At 39.6% G+C, this 23325-nt stretch overlaps 1 protein-coding gene across 11 annotated transcripts in view; it reads right to left on the minus strand.

Annotated features, from left to right (window-relative positions):
* The window catches only part of MAST2 (microtubule associated serine/threonine kinase 2), a 219837-nt gene that overhangs the window by 47032 nt on the left and 149480 nt on the right, over positions 1-23325 (minus strand). For all 11 annotated transcript variants that reach the window (XM_077333906.1, XM_077333905.1, XM_077333902.1 and 8 more), the window contains 4 exons: positions 22372-22526; positions 18926-19001; positions 16845-17054; positions 9308-9409 (listed from right to left, as the gene is read on the minus strand). In XM_077333906.1, coding sequence (XP_077190021.1) covers positions 9308-9409; positions 16845-17054; positions 18926-19001; positions 22372-22526 — 543 coding nt within the window. The remainder of the gene's footprint in view (positions 1-9307; positions 9410-16844; positions 17055-18925; positions 19002-22371; positions 22527-23325) is intronic.

The raw sequence follows: 23325 nt of genomic DNA on the forward strand, positions 1-23325 counted from the left end.
CCCCCTGCATTTGCCAAAACCCTGGAAGAGCCTCCAGCATGCTGATGTCAAGTGGAAGTGACATCAGCATGTTGGAGGTCAACACTCTGGTCTTTGGGAATATCTATGGTAATGAAGCTAATTTATCAGAGAGTTTTGCCCCCAAACCAGAGCATCACCCCCACCTGATGACCCCAGCATGCCAATGTAACTTTTGGGCAATAGTAGTACACTGGACACTCTTCCTGCTCCTGATGAGGGGGGGGGGCGTGAGTGGCAGGTGAGGATCACCGCAAAAGCAGCTGTTTTGGGCATTTTCCCCTGGCTTCTGAAAACATGAAGTCACACCAAAATGTGGGGGCCTGGCAACCCTATTTCTGAGTGACACTGGTACTTTTTAGTTGTAGGTTAGAATTGTAATAGAACTTCCTCCTGGCCATTAGCAGCCCTGGACCATTTTGTAAACCATTTTTTTTTATCGTTTGTAAGTTGTGGCTCTTCCTCATCCAAGCCTCCTAACAATTTTTTAAATATAAGGTTCTATTTCCCACATTGATTGCTAGGTTGTACTTTCACAGCCTTAATTATGTGAAGAGTTAATGAGCATTTAAACCTTTTACAACTCTATTGTGTATTTCTTTTCACAATAGCTGCATTAAATATAGGTGAGACACATGCACACTTTAAAATTATGCAGTGCTCATAGTTTGCAAGATTTGGGAAGGAAAAAAGAGAAAGGAAGTATCAAACTGCATCTAAATTATGAGGATACAGATTACAATAAAGAATGGTTAGAATGCCACTAGGAAATGTTTTTGGTGATCAAATGAATAGCTGATAAAGGAACTGTTGAGAAGAAACTATTTAAATACAGCTATGTAATCAAGTGGAACTGCCCTTTTTGGATGTGTTCCTGGTTGCCTTATTCTTTTAGCATTTGGGTTTTTTGGCATGTAAGGCATGAATGCAGAAAGAAATACTCTCTTGTTTCTTAAAAAGCACATGTAACATATTTTTAAACATTCACTGAAAGCCCCTCCAATGAGCCACATAATTTAATTTTTACAAAGAAGGCATATTGCTGGAAAGCATATCTTTTGAGGGGAAACAATGAGCAGTAATCACTGCTGGGCATATTACATCTACACAAAACTGAATGAAACAAGATGCTTTCACATTATTATGGAAAATGGTTAGTATGGTTGGGACATCTATTCCTGAATTTTATATTCTTAAAACATAAGGCAAAATTGTCACTATGGTTACATATTACAGAAAGCTATGCTATAAACGCTTAATGGATAAGAAATCTCTAATGAAAATGCTAAATTAGACTAGCCCTCTATTTTTAGACTTTAGGATTTTGTTATATTATTTTCTGTATTGTCATAATAAGCTTTGGCGTTCATTGCTCTGATCCTTCCAGCTGACACCTGCTTTCATTTACTCTTCAGAAAGAAGGAAGGAAACTGGTACACATCAAAGAACTTGATTAGCTAAACACTAGTAAGACTACTTCCAAGAACAACATTGTTTAGATTTTCAAGAGTGGTAAATCAGCAAAAGGGTGCATGTGCACGCATTTATTACTAAGCAGTATTAGATAAAAAAAATCACTGTAATTTACTTTGTTTCATTGTGTTCTTCAGATCACAGTTTCATATCAGTAAACGATTATGAAACAATGCATTACATCTTAATTCCTCATACACTGCTCTGAAAATACTTTCAAATGTTGATGCATTAATTACTGTCTTCCTTCTGTTCTTAACATAGTTTTAAGAACACTGGTAGCAAGACACTTCAGTTCTCCATCACATAAAAACAGAACACTTAAGTATAACCAGGGCCAGATTTGCCAATTGGCTAAGTAGGCTGGAGCCTATGGCCTCAAAATCTAGCGGGCCTCCAGCATAATATATAATATTATATATTATATAATATTTTTGACACTGTAATATTTTTGACACTGTTATAGGCTTTCTTACACATGCTGTCATAATATAGTGCTCTAAACCAGTGGTCCCCAACCTTTTTATCACCGGGGACCACTCAACGCCGGGGACCACTCACTGGGGACCACTCAATGCCTTTTACTGAGGCCCGGTGGGGGGGTAGTTTACTCCTCTACTCTCAACCACTGCCCTAGTGCTCTCTGATCGCTATGGTAATGTTTAAACATCCCTTCAAAATAAGATAAGCGATAGGGTTGTGAGTGTCCAGCATAGTGCAGGGGGTTGGACTAGATCAGTGGTCCCCAACCTTTTTATCACCGGGGACCACTCACCGGGGACCACTCAACGCCTTTTACTGAGGCCCAGTGCGGGGGGGGGTAGTTTACTCCTCTACTCTCAACCACTGTCCTAACGCTCTCTGATCGCTATGGTAATGTTTAAACATCCCTTCAAAATAAGATACAGACACGCCACAACAATGAAGTGTGTTGTAAAGGGCTGGGGGGGGAGAAGTCGTCCTTCGGGGCCCACCTCCAATTAATTGAAGGACCACATGTGGTCCGCGGTCCACAGATTGGGGATCGCTAGACTAGATGACCCAGGAGGTCCTTTCAACCCTATTATTCTATGATTCTAGGCTGATTTAGTGTTCAACCATTTCACTACTGAGCTTGAAATAAACTTCAGAAAATGCCAAGCGCAATGTCACGACAATGCCATAAATATGGCTGATAAGTACAGCAGTATGCAGCAAAAAAATCATTTTAAAACCCCCAAATTTGCAATATTTATTCCATGCACTGGTCACTCTTTAAATTTGGTGGGCCATTTTGTTGGTGATTGCTGCCCTAGCCTAAGGCCTCTCTTTATCTAAATCCAGCACCGAGTATAACCCTATTTCAACAATGTGATTAGGATCCTATGTACTATGTATTTAATTCCATGCAACAGGAGGGCTTTGAACTTTCATTTCATGGTTCATTAGATGTACCTCAGGTATTGGTTGTCACTCAATAGCAATTTGTTTGTTTGTTTGTTTATTTATATAATACCCTCCCCAAAGCTCAGATTTAGAAATGTTAATCCGAATAAAAAAAATATCACTTAAAATTCACATACTCTTATGATTTGTTGGGAAGAAAAATAAATTAATACAAAGTGAGTGCTTTAACTGAGGACTTAATAAAAATGACTTGAGCCATGACTTACCATGACTCAAACTATTACAATTTTGGAAACCATAAAGTTCAATTAATCTGCCCTCCCACGCACACGCCTCTGTGGGGGGAGGGCTCCTACTCTGCCCATTTTTACAAATGGGCTTTACCCCTAGTATTTCTATAATTTAACCATTTAGTTTCTGTTGTTGCTTGCCCTCTGAACAGGGCTTCCTGTGGTGATAACCATAAAGGAATTTTGGAATATAACTTCCTTTTATACTTATTCCAGACTTTAAAAATAAAGCAAATCTTATAACATGATGTAAAAATTGTTTATTTGCTTTCTCTTTTTCATACCATAGATATGCGTGCCAGCCAAACCTCAAACCTGCACCTATGTTAATAATCTCTGATCTCTTAAAACTATCAATTCCTTTATCCAAACCAGACTACATGCATCAAAATACATCCTTAAATTTGGTAATGTCAGTTCTCCCCTCTTTTTAGCATCAAAAAGAATTTTCATTTTTATTCTCAGTTTTCTCCCTCTCCAAACAAAACCCTCTGCAAACTGCCAAATCCCTCTGCCAACTTCTAAATGGTTTATCCGATTTAATAATTGGAATGTTCTGAAACAAAATACAAAATTTTTGGCAAAATATTCATCTTTATGGTGGATATTCTACCCATTAAAGATAAATTGAGAGTCTCCCATTTTTTCTCATAATTATCCTGGAATAAACTCAAATTTATACTAACAATATTAATACCTAAGTATTTATAAGTTTTAACTATTTGACATCCTGCTTTCCCTTATAAACCTTTCTGACTCTCCTTATCCATATTTTTCACAATTATTTTTATTAGGTTTTATTTATTTTTAAACCAGTTACCTCTTCAAAATCTTTAAGCTTACCTAATACCACGTACATACAATCTAAAGGATCATCCAAAATCAATATTAAATCATCTGCATAGGCCCTCAATTTAAAGACCTGTTGTTTAATTTTCAGACATATAATATTTTTATATTGCCTTATGTCTTGATTAAAGACTTCTAAAGCCATAATAAAAAGTAAAGGTGAGAGTGGGCAACCTTGCCGTGTTCCCTTCTGAATATTAAATTTCTCTGTAAGCTCACCATTTACCTTTGCCCACTGTTCTTTATAAATCTCCCTTATCCAATTTATAAATGTTCTACCACATTCCATCCTTTCAAGCAAACTAAACAGAAAACTCCAATCAAGAGAATCAAAACTTTCTCCACATCAATAAAGAATAATGCCAATTGTTTATCCAGTCTCAGTTGGTAATATTCAATTACATTTAATATTATCCTTATATTATTTCTAACTTGCCTACCAGGTAGAAAACCCACCTGGTCTTTATGTATTATCTTTATCCCTTTCAGCTGATTAGCCAGTATATTAGTAAAGATTATATAATCTATATGTACTAAAGAGATAGGTCTAAAATTTTGCACCTCATTTATCTCCAGTTTAGGTATAACCGTAATATGCACCTCTTTCCAGGAATCTGGGATGCCATCAATTATAATCTTGTTAATTGTCTCCTTTAACGCTATTAGTATTTCTTCTTTAAAAATCTTATAATATGCACCCGATAACCCATCAGATCCCGGAGCTTTACGATCTTTTAGATTGTTGATTGTGTTTATAATTTCCTATAAACTTATAATTTCCTATAAACTTATAATTCTATCTGTTGAGACCAATTTCAAAATATTGTTTTTCTAAATATTTCTCTTTTCTCCCTAGAGATCTCCTGCTTCTCATATAATTTTAAACAGAAGTCCAAAAAACCTTGTTTAATTTTTTCTTCCTCCACTAAAATATTCCCATCTTTCTTTAGGGCTGTAATCAATTTATTTTGTTGTTTCTTCTTTAATTTCCAAGCGAGCCATCTGCCTGGTTTATTTTCCAGTTCAAAATAAATACTTTATTTAACTGTTCACCTAATCTAGCCACCTCTAAGAGTTCCAGTTGTTTTCTTAATAGCTCTAATTGTTGTAGAGTATTTTTATCTTTTGGTTTTGCTACCAACATTTTTTCCTTGTTTTTTTATTGCCTCTTCTAATTTCTGCCTTTCTTGATCTTTAAGTTTTTTTTAATTTACAGCTGTGGGATGTCAATAAGCCCCTCATGTAGGCATCAGTTGTATCCCACACCATATTTCGTTCAAAGAAGTCTTTTAGTTTCACTTTATAATCTTTCACAACTTCTTCATGTAATAATAGACTATCCATCATTCGCCATCTTTGGTTACTTTTCCTTATTTTTGACTTCAAGCTCATTAGTACAGGTCTATGATCCGATAATAATCCTGGTAATATCTCAATTCTTCTTACATCTAAAACAATATCCTTTATAACCCAAATCATATTTAATCTGGACCAAGAACTATGTCTTCCAGAAAAAAAGGTAAAGTCTTGCATAGTTTTATTATTATTCCTCCACACATCCACCAATCCCCAATTATAAACCAAATCAAAAAAACTCAATGGTAACTTCCCTCGTTCTCTTCCAATATTCCCATTACTTAATCTCTTATCTAATTTAGGTTCAGTTACCCCATTTAAGTCTCCCATTAAAATAACGCTGGAGTATAATAAATTCGACATTTGATAGGCCAAATTCTCAAAAAATGTACTTTTACCTTCATTTGGTGCATATATCCCTACCACCAATGTTTTGATGCCATTTATTTCCACTTCTAACATTATAAATCTTCCATCTTTATCAGATTTTATTTAAAATGGTTTCAATTTTTCCTTAACATATAACACCACACCATTTTTCTTTTCCTTTTTCATTGCTGAAACAAAATCTAAATCCAAATTCTTATTAACTAAATATGTTTAACAGATTCCTTTATATGTGTTTCCTGTAAACAGATTATTAGGAAATTCCCCTTTTTCAAAAATTGGAAAACCCTTTTACGTTTTTTTGGCTCATTTAAACCATTCACATTCCAAGTTATTATATTCATATCTTTATTACACAACATAAGTTAGTTTTGCTTTTTTACAAGCAGACCAATATTTTAATTCAGCTGTTTTTTATATTTCTTCAGGAACTCTCTTGCTTTCTGTTTGTCTTTGATCTTAACTTCCCTACTTTTAAATTGGAATGAAATACTTTCTGGTATTTCCCATTTAAAATATATCCTATTATTTTTCAACTATAAACTTTTTTTTTCCAACTATAAATTATTATTTTTCAACTATTCAGTTATAAAACTGTATTCCTTTCTCAATTTCAAAATCTTTGGTGGCATTTCCTTCAACAAAATAATTTCTTTCCCATCCACTTGAAACCTCTTTTCATAATGTGCATGAAGTTCAGCATCCTGTATAGATTTCTTAACAAAACTTATAAGAATGCCTCTCGGCAGATTTCTTTTCTTTTTTTTTTTTTTTTTTTTGCATATTTTGAGTTTACACGAAAAATTTCTCACCCTCCTATTTTATATCTCCCTGATTTTTCCCCAACAACTCACACAAAATGTTAACTACTCTTCTGTATGTATCTCCTCCTTCCAGCTCTTGCAATGAACGCATTCTTAAAAGTCTTTCCTTTTGTTTCACTTCTATCCACATTCTTTCTTGATTCTCTCTCTCCTTCTCATTCTCCAGGCTTTTCATCCTATTTTCTAGGCTTTTCCAGTTTTTCATTGACAATCTTAAAGTCTTCTACTAGTTGAGATATGCCATGTTCCAGCCTTGAAATCTTTGCTGTCTCTTGTTTAATATTGCTTAAATCTTCATCAATTTTATTTACTTTTCTATTCATGTCATTTAAAGTCTCAGTCATTTGTGTTAATTTTGTCATCATCTCCTGCATATTCACTGTATCTGGTGTGGAGACTGCAAACTGCATTTGTACCTCCTTTTTTCTGGGTGTCATTATTCCTTTTTGATAAACAGTAACACCATTCAAAAGTTAATAAGGCAACAACTAGAATCTTCTGTAACATCTGTGACTTTATGCACCAGTTTTCCCTTCTCCCTTTCAGTTTCTCCTTCAGAATCTTAATCAGGGGTGGGGTGTTTCAATCAGCCTTCAGGAAATAAGAATCTAGCTCAGAGGAGTTAGAAAGATTCTTCAACAATACAGCCTCCACATTACATTTCAATTGTTTTATCACCTATTTTCAGTACTTTTTGAGATATATATGTGTGTGTGTGTGTATGTATATTATTACTTTGGGATTTGACCATCTTGTCTGTTCTATTGTATTCTGCCATACTGTGTTGGATTTGTCTGTTTTGCTCTTCTGTAATATTTATATTTATAAGATCTTTGGTAATATGACCAAGCATTAGTCTGAAGTCAATGCTGTATATATTGAATATGTATCTACCAATTGGCTCTCTAGATACAGGCCTAGATACCAGCCTACAGGCCCATTCTTTCTAAAAGGAGTTCAAGTAGCTTATCTTCCCCACTTTATCCCTACAACAACTTTGTGAGAAAGACTAGAGGTAGTGAATGGTCCCAGGACACCTAGTGAGCTGTACGACAATGTGAGGATTAGACCTAAGCTTTTCCTTGTCCTAGGTTAACACTACAAACACTATACTGGATCACACTGGCTCTTTAGTTACTACACAAAGGAGCATCTCATGTCTTTTGATTTTAAGTGTTGAACTGTACCAAAAGCTTAAGTTATATTTGGAATTCCTACAAAATCAAAGGTGAATTGCTATTAGGAAAGGGTACAAATCAGCTCACAATTGAAAGATTGTGGTGAATTTTGGCTAGTTTGTGGTTCACGAACTGAAGTTAATGGAAGCAACTGGCACAAAACTTTCCATTAACTTTCAAGCAGTTCGTAGCAGTTCATGCCAATTCATGAATGGATACATGTCCAGAAAGACTGTCTCCACTCAAAAAAAAATGTTTCCCAAACTTCAAAACAATAAAGCAACTTCAAAGGAACAGGGGAGGGAAGAATTTTCCAGTCTTGAAAACACTAATAGGTTCCCTGTGTGTTTGTGCCTGGCATTTTCCCCAAAAGCATAATCCTGGGGGCATCTCCTTTGGAGGGTCATAACTCAGACCCCAAAGGCCATAACTTGGAGGGGATGTAGAGGAAAATCAGGAGGAGGTCCCCAAGTTTGATGTCTCTAACTTGCACAAGTTCTGTTCTATGAACTCCTAAACTTGTATCTGTCAAAATGATTGCCTGTTATTTCCCCAGGAAGCACTTTCCAGGGAGCACTCCAACCCTCACCAAACTTGGTAGGCAGGTAGAAGAGAGCTAGCCAGAGATCCCCTGTGCTTCTAGCATAGCGGAGGGTATGCACAATCTACTGCATGAACTGAACTGGTTTGTTAGACAGCTAAAATTTCATGATAGTTTACAAACTGGGCAAGTCGCAAACCAAAATGCATTTTCCTGGTTCATGCCCATCCCCTACTTGCCATTCTGTAGAGGCAGAGTCTGATCCAGGATGCTGTGCATGCATGGATGAATAAAGTGCATTGCTCTCTGTTAATATTGCTTGCGTGCAATGATATCTAAAAGATGGCCGTGGTCTATAATTCAATAGTCCACTGAGAAGCATGCTGATGTATGTGAAACTACTTCTCAAAAAACTTGAAAGTTTTAAATAAGCAGATTTTCTTTTGTTGACTCTGGTCAACAAATATTTTTTTAATAATATTTTAATAATATTTTTAATAATATTTTTAAAAACAAAACAATTAAATACCATAGTTTCTTCTGTTTTGATTAACAGTTCTATGACTTTACATTCCTGGATTCCATAACAGTTTATAGTCCATCTCTTAAAACAGTGGTCCTCAACCTGCGGGCCGCAGCCCGGTGCCGGGCCGTGAAGGCCATGGCGCCGGGCCGCGGCTCCCTCTCCTCGCCCCCCCCACAGTAAAAAACTTCCCAGGCCGCAAGCTTGCGGCCCGGGAAGCTTCTTACTGCGGGTGGGCGGGGAGAGGGAATCAGGGCCGGGCCGCACATCGCGCATGCGATGGAATCAGACCCGGTCCGCGGGCGTGGCCCGATGCGCGGGCGCGGCCCAATGTGCAGGCACGGCCCGCAGGCGCGGCCCGATGCGTGGCCCGATGCGCGGGCGCGGGCGCAGTTGGTTTGTGCGGGCGCGGCCCGATGCCCTGCCGGTCCCCAGCCTCGGAAAGGTTGGGGACCACTGTCTTAAAAGACCCATTTGCTTACCAGGCATTCTAGCAGTCGCGCAGGTCGTGCAATGATGATCATTAACTTTTTCACCAGCTGGGTAACAAAAGCCACCTCTGAACTCTCTGATCGTTCATGAGCCTATGGAAAACACATGATACAATTGTTTAAAGTAAGAAGTGGTTCTTCAAACAACTAGAACAATCTGTTTTTTTACTCTAATTCATCCAAAACATAACAGAAGTAGATAGAACTTCACTCAATCTTTGCTTCCAAAATAAGAATACAGTATTAACATTGTGAAAGCCTTATTAACAGTAAAATCACTGGCTGAATTCAAATATTATGAACTAATCTGAGACTTCTAAATCCTTGGGAATTCTAGTTGATACCTACAAAAAAGCTGTAATTTGTTAACGTTCAAAATTTGGATATCACAACAAATTGCAAACGTCTGAAGATTTTTTTGGTCTGCAATTCTTTCAAATGTATGCAAGGCAAGAAGAGCACATGTGAATCTGAAGACTATGGCTCATATTAGGCACAAAACCAATTAGTACTATTTAGTTTAAGCTGAGGTTTGTGATATATAAATGTAGACCCTGAAATTATGAGGATGATTACAAAGTTCCCAACCCAACAGAAGAAGAAGTAGCATCAGTAGTGGTTTTTATATCCTGCTTTTCACTGCCCAAAGGAGTTTCAAAGTGGCTTGCAATCACTTTCCCTTCCTCTCCCCACAACAGACACCTTTTGAGGTAGGAGAGGCTGAGAGAGCTCTAAGAGAAACTGTTCTGTGAGAACAGCTTCTAAAAGGGCTGTGACGTACCCAAGGTCACCCTGCTGGCTGCACGTGAAGATTAGAAGCCACCACTCTTAACCACTACACCAACCTGATGTATTCATTTAGCTATTGTTCATGCCAGCATGCTCTATTTTAACATTTAGATTTTTCTGGACATTGACTTTTTATTAATATTGTTACACTCAAGAAAATAAATGTTTAAATCTTTTTTTTTAAACAACTTGTTTTATTAAACAAAACAGAATGCACACAAGAACAGGATCAAAAGGCAGCAGTAGCTGAAAAGTGAGCTATATAAAATTATGCAAAATTTGTAAGTAAATGGTTTAAAGTTTATGATTAATATATTTCTGTAAAGGAATGATAGCAAATCCTTATCCATGGTTCCTTTATATATTTGTAAAACAGCCTGGGGGACGGAACATGTCCGGCTGTCCAAGTTGGAATAGGGCCAATCAGGGTGCAGCCAGCAACATTGGCTGCACCCTAATTGGTCCTGCCCCTACAGCTCCTGCCCTTTCTCCCTGTACGCTAGCCATCTTCCTCTCAGCCTCGCCAGAGACAGAGAGAGACACACAGAGCCCTGCCAGACCAAACACGAGCCCTCATTCCCTCCTATAGCTCCTGCTGCGAGGGAGGCACAGAGAGAGCTGCCCCAAGCTGCTGACCAGCCCTGCTTCCCTCCTAAGAATGAGCTCTAATTGCCTGCTATGGCTCCTGCTATGAGGCACACCGAGAGACACGCAGCGCAAGGGAGAGAGACACAGGGAGAGAGATGTGCACCTCCCAGTGTCCCTGGGCCCATTGTATTCCTGGTTGCATAGGGCTTTCTTGCTAGTTTATATTGAGAAAGCCAAATGCTTCCTAGAAACTACACTTGATGTACAATATCCCTAAAACACACAGTTTAGCCTGAATCACATTTGGTTCATCATTTTGTTGCCGCAATAAATCTGTGCTCCTTTTATAATTTTATTTAACATAGAGAGGTGAGCAACAAGAAAAAGTGGTTTTCAGTCTTCCTTGCTGAGTGCAATAACATCTATGAGAAGTGCATTCAGGACGGACTTTATAAGTCCTCCAAAGGCAATGAAGACAAACTACAGGTACATTTTTTGTGATGATAAACAATGGTTTGCAATAGGTTAGACACAGCGTTCAAAGACCAGATTAATGACAAACAGCTGATCTCCCTAGTTGCTTGCAGAAACAACTGTTCAATCTAAAAGAATGCTAGCAACAAGCAAGAAGTATTACTGATGTTGACGTTTAAAAAATACATGCACAGATGAGCATTAAGAAAGCATGGGGAAAACTTCAGAATGTGAAGAAAGTAATCTCTAATCTTAAATCAAAACTTCCATATTCATTTTTACAATATAAAAATTACCTTATTTTACTAATATATATTTTATACTGCTGGTCTATGACCATAACAAGTGCAGGTAAAACACATAGTGTTAGAAAAAAATCCTTCCTTGATCTAGACACCATTACACTTAAAAAAGATTTATCCACACTAAAAAAACACTGTTTCAGAAATAAGAAAATCAAGGCAAAGAAACATTTAAAGATCTTGTACAAATGGCCTCTGATTGTTAACACTTAACATAGTCCAAAAATCATAAATGCAAGACTATAAAATAAGTTTCTAGAATTACAAAAACCAAACACAACTTGTAGGAACCACTCAGCCATAATATTCACAGAACACTGCAGCTCCAGAGTCTTTAGTAAGATTGCTGCTGCTTGTTTTTGCCTCTCAAAGGGTAAACGTCTGAACGTCTCCTCATATGTTTTATTTAGAAAACATCCCACCACGACTGAATCTTGGTTACGTGGGTCATATACCAAATAACTGCCTATCACTCATCTGGCTCTCCTTTGTATAATATATGCAATTTAATTAAGCAGTTGTCAATGACAATGTACTTGTCTGAAGGTTGCTGGCATTTTTTTCAGGTTTTTCTCCCACTCCTTGAGGAAGGGGGTAGTCTGAAGCTAGTGCTATTCATTTATCGAAACCCAAGTTATTTTCAGTGACACATATACAGGAGGTGGCAATGGACAATTTACAAAGTGATTCCCTTATTTGAAAGACTCATCTGTCACTAACTGTAGCTATTGGGGCATAAAATTAAAATCACTGTCCTCCCCCTGGGGGTTAACAGGACCAACAGGGGTGATATTCAAGTCACAATTTGGTAACTGAGCTAATACACAGTAACAGAGCGAGCAAGCCAAGCTCAGAAGACAAGAACCAATACATTTTCACATAAATCATATTAAAAACAGCAATTCCAATCAGTTTCTCAGTTTTCAAGATGGTATATCAGGTACTGTGTATACATTTACTAACATTGTACATCAGGCTAGTACCTTGTCTGCATAAAGAAACATCTGTAAATTCTTCATCTGTTTGAAACAATAGACGTTTTAATAATCTAAACAAGCATGTGTATTTTATGCTCGCTAGTTGCAATTCAATCAATTTATTCTTATAAAGGTAAAGGAAAAGGTATCCCCTGTGCAAGCACCGAGTCATGTCTGGCCCTTGGGGTAACGCCCTCTAGCGTTTTCATGGCAGACTCAATATGGAGTGGTTTGCCAGTGCCTTCCCCAGTCATTACCGTTTACCCCCCAGCAAGCTGGGTACTCATTTTACCGACCTCGGAAGGATGGAAGGCTGAGTCAACCTTGCCACTGAAGTGCCTGCCTTATCCAACAGGTGGGGAAAGAAACAATGTCAGGAACATTGCAGGGATAGGTAATTAGTTAATTAGCCAAATTAGTTACTAGGTGGAGAGGGTTTGTAAAGTTTTTTTTTTAAATTTTAGTATATTCTAACTAGCCGACGATGAGCCTCTTGTGGCGCAGAGTGGTAAGGCAGCCGTCTGAAAGCTTTGCCCATGAGGCTGGGAGTTCAATCCCAGCAGCCCGTTCAAGGTTGACTCAGCCTTCCATCCTTCCGAGGTCGGTAAAATGAGTACCCAGCTTGCTGGGGGATAAACGGTAATGACTGGGGAAGGCACTGGCAAACCACCCCGTATTGAGTCTGCCATGAAAACGCTAGAGGGCGTCACCCCAAGGGTCAGACATGACTCGGTGCTTGCACAGGGGAAACCTTTACCTTTTTTTAACTAGCCGACAAGCCTTTGTATGCAGAATACAAGGGGCTCTAGTGGTGGGCCCCCCAAGCATTGACAGCAGCGCAAGCTGTGGGAAGTTGGGGTTGGGGGAAGGAAGCGGGCAGTCCCTGCGCGATGTGTCCAGCCTCTGTAGAGGCTGGAGTGGCGGAACAGAGGGATGCGCAGGGGGTTGGGAGCAGGGGAGGAGGCGCCCCCCTCCCGTCCCTACAACATGCGACAGAGGGATGTGCGGGAGTTGGGAGCGGGGGAGGAGGTGGCTCTCCCCCATCCCCACGATGTATAACAGCCTGGCAGAGCACATCGGAGGCAGGCACAGTGCTTTAGAAGATGGTGGAGGGCACGCCCCCCTCTTTTGTTTCTGGCTGTAGTTGTTCCCCTTTTGTCTCCGAATGGGGGATGCAGGGCTGGCAGGAGGACGAAGCAGTGCTGCCGGAGCTAAGATCCCCCAGCGACCATGCAACCAAGGTGAGGAGGGGTGGCAGCCGCATCCCTTGGAGAAAGGCGTGGCCATGCGGGCAGCACAGCATGGTTGAAAGAGGCTGCGTGAGGCGTGGCAAAGGCCAGACTGGCCAAGCCAAGCAGCGTGAGATAGGCCGCTGCCGCCAATGGCTGCAGAAGGGCGTCTCCGAGGAGCGGGCTCCGCCAGGGAGCTCTGTGGGTAGGTCAAAGCCTACAGAGTGACAGACAGGACAGGCAGACAGCCACGGACCTGGCAGCATCCAAAGGCATAAGAACACTCGCTGCTGCTTAGGGACGTCGCACCAGCAGAGTGCCGGCAGTCTCCCAGGGACCCCTCCCCACTTGTAACCTTTTAGAATAGCGCGGAACACTGGGCAGGCTGCTTGTCGTTAACGCAGGAGTCTGTTGTTCTGTGTTCGCGGTGTGTGAGTCTTGAAGCGAGTGGGCAGCGAGGGAGGGCGGAAGCTGTAGGGGCGGGCCAATCAGGGCACGGCCAACTTTGCTGGATGCACCCTGACTGGCCCTATTCCAACTAAGAAACCCTGGATTCGCTCCTCCTCGTGGCCAGTTTCACAAATATTAAGAGGAACCATGAATAAGGATATGTCATTAGTAAAGAATGTGCCTACATATTTTTGTGTTTAAACCACCTAAAGCCGAATGGGAGAGAGGAGGTCTCATTCATAATAATAGTAAAAATAACAGTTTCCACAAAGCATGCAAAGCTCAATTATTTATATTAACCTTTGTAGGGTAGCCATGTGTTTCGGGTATTTTAACAGTGGTATGGTGACAGCTACATATTTAAATATTTTAATGTTAATGTTTTTATGTTGTTTTTACCTTATTAATTTTAATGTTGTAAAGCACCACGAGACCATTTGAGTGAGTGGCAACTAAAAAAGGTCTAATAAATAATAATTTTTTTTAGAACAAAGAAGAAAGACCAGGGAGAGAAGAAGCATCTTGCTCTCTTTCATCAACAACTTACTATATGAATTTTCTTTGTCCTGTCCTTTTCAGTATATTAGCAGCTATCAGCTACTATCTTCACTCCCACTACTTAATCTTTGTGACTGTTTTTAGGGAGGTGATGAGATGAAACCACTTTAGAAAAACAATTAAAGACCATCAGCTCCCCTGTGGTCACACTCCAGTTCCCCAAAGCCAAGTCCGCAGACTTTAGAGAACAGCATGGCCCATGAGAAGTCAAAACAGTTACAAAACCCAAGAAGGCAGATAGTCTATCCTCCTTGGTTGGTAGTACTGCCACCACCTCTAAATGGGTCCCTAGGCGTCCAAGACCTAGAGGCAGTCTTGAAGCCTATCAGGGAATTACCAGGGAGCTTGATCCTGTCCAGGGACAAGTCCCACAATCAAAAGGCTTAGTTGGTAGTATGGCACAAGTTAGGCAGGCTAGGCTTCATATTAGTTTGTCTCAGAATCAAATGACAGCGTTCTAAAAAATAAATTGATATTAAGGTGCACACATATAATTATACAATGGCAGTGAGAAAACAAAAATGTTATATAATATATCTGGCTAACACATGATACTCACAAGAATGGCAGGATGACAAGACAGAATTTCAAAGTTACAGGTTCACAAGGCACAGACAAGGGTTTCCCCAAAATCTAAACAATAGTATGTTACAATAGAAAACCTTTATGGCTGATTCCCACATGGGGTCTCGGACACAGAAACCAATCATATCCAAATTAACAATTTATTAATTAACCAATAGGGTTATTAATGTCAAGTTAGGTGAGCCAATCCTGAAGCAGATGATATAATGTCGACTCATCTCACTCAAAGCCCATTTCTCACAACGTTAATTGGAAACAACTGAAGCCAATTGTCTTATCAGTAGGTGCGGACAGTGTGAGGCTTCTCAAGGGCACATGTGCAACTAATTGGTACTACATTCTTACACTATGAGAGCAAAGACTTTCTCAGGGGGCTCACTAAAGATTTTGCAGAGCTGAAGCCTGAACCAAAGTTTCAAGAACAAGATTTTAAGCTACTATTTCACTACATCCCCCATTCATAGAATCATAGAATCAAAAGGAGCCTTACAGGCCATCTAGTCCAACCCCCTGCTCAACGCAGGATCAGCCCAAAGCATCTTAAAGCATCCAAGAAAAGTGTGTATCCAACCTTTGCTTGAAGACTGCTAGTGAGGGGGAGCTCACCTATTCAACTTATATATCTTGTTACACATGCTGCATTAGAAGATGGGAGAAAGAATCCTGCCAGACATATTACACTACCAATCTGTATGCCTTTACACAACATTCCAAGTTGTGAGACAGACTGATAAGGACCTAAATATTTTACAGAAAGTATCCTGTCTTTTACATTTCATTTAAGACTATGAATATTTGGAGCTTCTTTATGCTAGATCACTAGACCCTTACGATTATTACAACACACTTCGGGTGTCATTTACAACACACTTTGGGTTTCGTTGTCTCCCATCACTCCCAGATGGGACTATCTCGTTGCAGAGAAACAAGCTCAGGGTTCCCACTGATTTGTCATTGTCATGAGTTAAAATTTCCATGAAAATAAAATGTTCCTTATGTTCATTGTTGTGGCGTGTCTGTATCTTATTTTGAAGGCATCTTTAAACATTACCATAGCGATCAGAGAGCGTTAGGGCAGTGGTTGAGAGTAGAGGAGTAAACTACCCTCCCCACTGGGCCTCAGTAAAAGGCATTGAGTGGTCCCCAGCGTTGAGTGGTCCCCGGTGATAAAAAGGTTGGGGACCACTGGTATAAATTATCACCCATTATTCAGGATGAGGAAATATTTTGTTCCTCAGATATAGATTGCCTCTCTTTCTTGAACTGAGCTAACTGCTCTGCTTGCATTTGTGTAATGCATCTTTTTTCCTTTTGCTCTCAGAAAATTGTGGCATGGATTATGAAGGGGCTGACTTGTTAATACTTCCATCTTGCATAAAGACAGATGTAACTGGATCACCTTCTACTCCTTCTGATCCAGAGACTTATGCTGGTTTCTTTATTGTTTGATGCCATGACCTGGAAAGCCTATGCTATCTGTTTTCTTATTTCGCATACAGGCTCTCTTATTTGACACATTAGATCATGCTACATAAACACCAAAGCAGAAGTTATTATCCATTACTGGAATACTTACATCCTGTAGGAGTTTCTCAAGGTTTTCCTGCAACTCATAAAAGTACCGAGAAGTAATAAGTCCTTCACGTGATTTATCCAGACAGTCCCTGGCCAATTCAATAACTTGATGATGAATAAAGCTTAAGACCCCATCTGCTAGCTGCAGCACATTCTCTGGTCCATTAGATGCAATAAACTCAGCCAGCCGTTCCTCCATCTGGGCTGTGGCCTAAGAACAGTTAAAACAATTGTTATTGGGTGTTATGCTGTCAAGACATATACATATGAACTCAAACTAATGGCCTTTGTTCTTCATCACTACAACACTTGATTGTTTGAAAGAAACCTCATAAAGTTGAGCAATACTAGAACTTGCAGGTGGAAGAGTAAAGATGCTTATAATATATAAAATATATTTAATCCTAATTAGAACATGCTAGGTACAATAACCACAGGATGAAATTTTGCACCTAAGGCCCAAACTGCACCTGTAATTGGATCTCCTGGTGGTAAAATGTGTACTCTAAGCAGCTTTGAGAGCTTCTGAATTTGATTAGCGCTGTGAAGATTTGCTGTTCCTGTATGTTAAAGATGTTTACATGTATCATGACATTTACAATGTTAAGCAGGGGTTGACATAATGACCTTTAAACTGTGAGCCTATGTTGGCTTGATCCTCCCCCCCACACACACACACACACTATAAACCTGTTCTTTGACATGCTGATCACTAAGCCACCTTATCTCAGTCAAGGGTTTGTTCTTCCTGTATCATGAAATACATGTAGTGAATACGTTTTCTTTTTGTCCCTACAAGAAATGCAACATGTATTCTGAAAGGAGTAAATTATTTTTAAGAATAGAATTAGTGGAGTTTCTTTTGGAATTCTAGACTCTGAAGTTTTGTCTGTTTTATTCTTTAAAAGAACTCTTGCTCTTATTCAGTATACCAACTTGATTTTTTTTCTTATTTTCATAAGGATCATCTTATTAAAACTGTTTTAAAACTATTAAAAATTAAGAGCAAAGCATCATCATGTAGCAACTCTCTTACCATTGGCTATCAAGCTGGGGAATTTAAACCAATGGCAAACAGCAATCATCTATATCAGTGGTCCGCAACCTTTTTTAGGCTGCGGACCGGTGGGTGTGGGAGGGCGATCCGGCGGCCGCATTTGGGCATGCAGCCGCACTTCCCTCTCCCCCCTCCTCCCGCAAAAAGAAGCTTGCGGCCTGGGGGGGGTGGGGAGAGGGAGCTGCGGCCCGGCACCAGGACGCAGCCCGGTGGTTGAGGACCACCGATCTATATCTCCTTCCTCAGTCGCTGATAAAGGATTTTTTTTTAGAACACTAACCCTTTCTGCACATTAATCCACAGAATCCATTCTCCTGCTTACACAAAGCCACCTAAATGCATGAGGACCCAACAGTCATCCCACCACTGACATCTTATTCCACCCTCCAGAGAAAAGAGTAGCAAGCAGCCTTGAAGATGCAGATATGTGGTGGACTTGTTTGCTTTCTCCCCAGACTGCTCTGCAAAATTTCAAAATTATTTTCTCTATGATAAATGTAGCTAGGATGTTTGCATTTCTGTGCTGCAGTCAAATGAACAAGCCAAGGATCTGTTGTATGAAAGGGCTGCAGTGGTATTCCTTGGCCTTTAAGATGACACAGAGAGGCGGAGAGGGAAGATAGTTACAATGCAGAATAAAAGTGAATGCTGATGCCAGGCAGATTAGGAGCCTAAAATGGGATCAGGGAGACTGCTAGTGAGAGGTACAGAAAGAAGCAACTTTGGCCTAGCATCTCTGTTCCTGGGAAGCATGCAAAAGGATATGAGAGAATAAGCTAGGATGTCTACATACGTACATCACACAAAACCACCATTAAGATTAATTGTGATAAATAAACAAATTTTAAAAATTCTGGCTTGATGTATCCTAACCAGACTTAAAGGAGTGGTCTATGTTCTTACTGTAGTTAGTGTAATTAAACCAATATTGCATGTGCAGTTCAAACCAAGTCACAGAATATTTGAATTACTGAAAAAATGTGTCTTGCATTTTAGTGTTCCATTTAATAATTCAAAATACTTACCTTTGGAAATCTTTCTTTGTATACATGGTTCATCATTACTATTTCACTATCAAAAGACACAGGGGAACGGCCAGGACTGAAAAAAAGTTAAAGAAATTAAATCTAGTCCAAATATCAAGCAAGGCTGAAGGCATACCCAATTGCTATCACAACTACCCTTATCCATTGTTGTTGCTCTATATATTTGTGAAACAGCCTAGGGGGTGGGACGTGGGACAAGTTAGAATTGGGTCAATCAGGGTGCAGCTAACTTTGCCCTGATTGGCTCTGCCCCTGCAGCTCCCTGGACTCTAGCCTCTTTGCTATCAGACGCCTCAGTGCCTGGAGCCAGCAGCAGGTAAGGAAAGAGGGCCCTGGGCAAAGGGTCACGTTGGAGGGTTTCCTAACGAGGGCCTCTTGGCCTGCTAGGCTGGGCCTGCTGACTAGGGCCTCCCGGCCTGCTGACTGTCTGATAAGGAGCTGTGTCCTGGCCCTGCTAACGAGCTGTCCAGCCCCAGCCTGCCCCACTAGATCTAGCAGCGATATATTATTTTTAATATATGTTATATTGCTTAATATATTGTAATATGTAGCATTCCCTGTAATGAACCAAAATAAGATAATAATTAATTCACAAATATACCTCACGTATAAATCAAAAAGGCAAAACTGAAACACCAACATATACATTTTTCTTGAAGTGTAAAAGGTTTCATTGGGCAGGAGGAGTTCACACTTACTAGTTTCACTAGCTAAGTACTTGGTATATGGAGGATTATTACCCCACATTAGATACAGAAGTAATTTAAAGCTACCCAATGTTTGCACTATATTTATATTATACAATCAAATATTCAAAGACTCTTGCATTAAATCTTTTTGAGCTGTGCATGGAACTTTCATGAGAGAAATATTTGAATGGAGTTATATTTGTCTGTTGCCTATGTCTCATATCCTATCTCCAGACTGTTACCAAATAAGATAGACATACAATTTTATGTATGCAAATGAAACAACCTTTAGCTGTTTCCTAAAGTCTTTTTGTTTTTCAAATTGTTAGCTGCGTTTATTAGGAAAAAGTAAATCAGGTAGATATTTTAGATCAATTTTTTTAATTCAGACATCTTCCTATCCTAGTGACTGACAGTTAAAACCCAAGACTCACAGCCAGATTATTGAATGATTTTATTTCTAAGAGCTACCACTCATGCTTAAAATTGGACATAAATCAAAAATATAACTGTAATTATGTTTTGGGGCCAGCTCCAATCATTAGTTCTCAACACAAGTTATACTCCGATCAAAAGTAGTAGCAAGAGTATATGTGTAATTAATGTTGTTATACTTGGCAAACTGGTGCACTTTATCATAAGCATTTAAGCGCAAGCATTGTAGATTATGGCCAGACCACAAACGTTGCATTAGAATTTTGACTTGCTGCATCCATACTGACATGCAGTTGGTTCTAAGATTTAGGCAGAAGTTAATTTAGGAGAGCATAAATCTGGGGCCACCAACATTTTTGAGCTTGTAGGCTCCTTTGGAATTTTGCCACAGAGCAGTAGGCCATGGATCCCAGCTGCTACCACCATCACTAGTACTCTTGAGCCAAGCTCCCAATCTTGTTAACAGTTTACAAGGAGAATGATGAGGATTCCCAGATCTCTTTCCCCACTTCCTGCTTACCAATTCAGCAGAAAGACAGTGAAGACTCCTGAAAACTTCTGCCTCACTCATTCCTTGCTGGCTCATGGGGATTATTCCCCTCATTACCACCACTAAACCCTGCCAATCCTTCCACATCACCAGTGGCGATCCCACATGGCTCTCAATCTCCACTGCTGGCCCACAAAGTCTGCCCACATGATGCAGACGAGCTACATGTAGATCCCAGCCTTTACTGAGGCTTTCTTCTGCTGCCTGACACAGGAGAAAGGGTCCATTGTCCATGTTTGTGCAGATAATATTCTTCAGTTTTGGGGGGAATTTAACCTTCTCAAAGTATTTTTAAATTGTTTCTGCACAACCCGAGATTCTCCTAAATTTTGAGGAAAAAACCCTTACTGTGAGCACAATCTGAGGATTTAGATCTCTGCAGTTCAGCACAAACATGTTTATTAGATAAATTCCACAAAAATTTCCATAAATACAAAAATATTACTTCCACAGGCATAAATACATACCATATATCCTTGCATATAAACCAATCTGCATATAAGCCGAGGCACCTAATTTCAACACAAAATGCTAGAAAACGCTATTGATTCGCATATACGTCGAGGCTGGTGTTTGGATAGTGGTTTCCCCCCCTTCGCTTCCCTTTTGGGCAGGATCTTTTTTTTTCCTTTTCTTCCCACCTCCCTCCTCCTCCCTCCTCCCCTCTGACCCCTCTTGCCTTTTTATATCCAATCCTTCTTCTTATCCCATTCCCCTCTTCTTAGCCAGGTGTTCTGTTTCCTCCAGTTTCCATTCCTTCCTCTAGGGGCATTTCCTCCTGCTCTCTGCTCTCCCTCTGAGACAGAGGCTTCAGAGCTTCCTGCAGCAACAGCACGTCTCATCCTGCCTCTGCTTTTTCAGTTAAGTATACTTGACTCCCACCCTCATGTCTAGTCTGGCAGCTGTTTTTTTAATCCCGCATATAAACCAAGGGAGACTTTTTCAGCTTTAAAAAAGGGCTGAAGAGCTTGGCTTATATGCAAGTATATACGGTAAGCTACTTGCATTTGAGAAGCTTTCCAGAGGTCTCCCATGCAATTATTGAGACTGCATAGCTTTCCTTCTCTCTGGTTCAGGAACTTACATGAATTTTCACACAGTTCTCAAGAAGACTTGAAAACCATCCACTGAGGGCAGGTCAGTGACTGTAACAAAATTAATTTTAACTAAAAGCACATTATGTGCATGTGCATCTCATATGATATTGTAAATCAATTTAGAATCCCAGTAAAAAATGTTTCTTAACATTCAATAATACTTTCTGTGGCAACTTAAATATGATTCAGAAGGGAAAGTGTCCCTATCACTAGTGAGAAAAAGCATGACTTTTTTTTTAACCCAGCACAGATGCAAGAGATTACTTGGTAGCAAAGCTTTTTTTGAGGGTTAAGGAAAGTCTTACATTGCATTCCTAATAAATATCCATGTTCTCCCATTGAAAAGCCACAGTATTCTATTCCTTTTTTTAAAAAAGAGTATCTTTCATACTTATTTTATTTCTATCTTTGTGAAAAATAAAAAATACATATTTAAAAAAGAAAGAAAAGCCACAGTGTAATTCTGGAGATGTTTCTAGTAGCGAAGAGCTGTATAACTCCACTCCATTCACTTAACACAATGCTACTTCAGTGATTGCATTGCAGCAGCTTATCACAAAAAAAGGACTGAGCAATTTTCTTGCAATTATATGACAATAAGTAAGTAAAGTGGATCTTGCATGCAAGATGTGATGTGCAAAGTGCAAAGCTAACCTGAGGCTGCGAGATCGGGGGCGCATGGCTGGAGAATGTCGTCCTTCTTCATCAGTGATGCTCTCCGTGCTGAAATGCTTTGTCAGGAAATGAAGTTCATCTGCTGTCGGCTGGAAAGGCAATTGGTGCAGCTTCTCCTGAGATGAGCATGATGACTAATAACAAAGCATATGAAAAACAGGTTCAAACATTGTGAGGTACATAGTTCATAAGTCCATACACAACTTTTTTGACTTCATGGTGAAATAAATGCTTAGAGTTTCTAACTTCCATGCTTAATTCCCCTACTGAAAGAAACAGATTTTATGTGCAAAAGAAGAACCTCTGGAGATAGAAAGCCTTTAACCATTTATTGGCACTCTTTACATGCTAGATGTGAGCCATGAACTACTAACTAGACATTCCTGCTCTAAAAGATTGTATGGAACAACATTCCTATGCTTGAATGGAAGAGTTTCAGTTTATTTCAATATAAAATCAGCTTAAAATTTTTCCACAATACAAAACTAAGATCAACAAATACATTTGAAAATGCCATTATAATCCAGCCTTGTTTAAAGACTTAACCATCTGCTTATGCCCTTTTTGCAATGTTGTAAGTAGTTTCTGGAGATCAGACAAAAGCAGAGAGGTATAGAACTGCTCTGATATTCCTGGGGACCTTACTAACACTACATGATATATTGTGAGCAGATGTCATATAGAAGTGCAATAGTACATACTCTATAATTTCAACCTTTCCCACTTGGCAGGGGTGCACCCATTGTGAATAAGGAATACCAAGGGATCTGCCTTCCAGAAAGGCTGAGGGCAGGGCACTGAAGCATTCCAAAGTAAATAATCTTTGGTATTTAAGGACTTCTCATGCTGTTAAATAATCTGCCAGGAAGAAAGTTTTTGGAGGGGTATGTTACAACGAGATACTGCTGCAGCCAGTCCCTATCAGATTGAAGG

The sequence above is a fragment of the Paroedura picta genome, chromosome 4 (assembly GCF_049243985.1).
Source record: "Paroedura picta isolate Pp20150507F chromosome 4, Ppicta_v3.0, whole genome shotgun sequence".
Lineage (NCBI taxonomy): Eukaryota > Metazoa > Chordata > Lepidosauria > Squamata > Gekkonidae > Paroedura > Paroedura picta.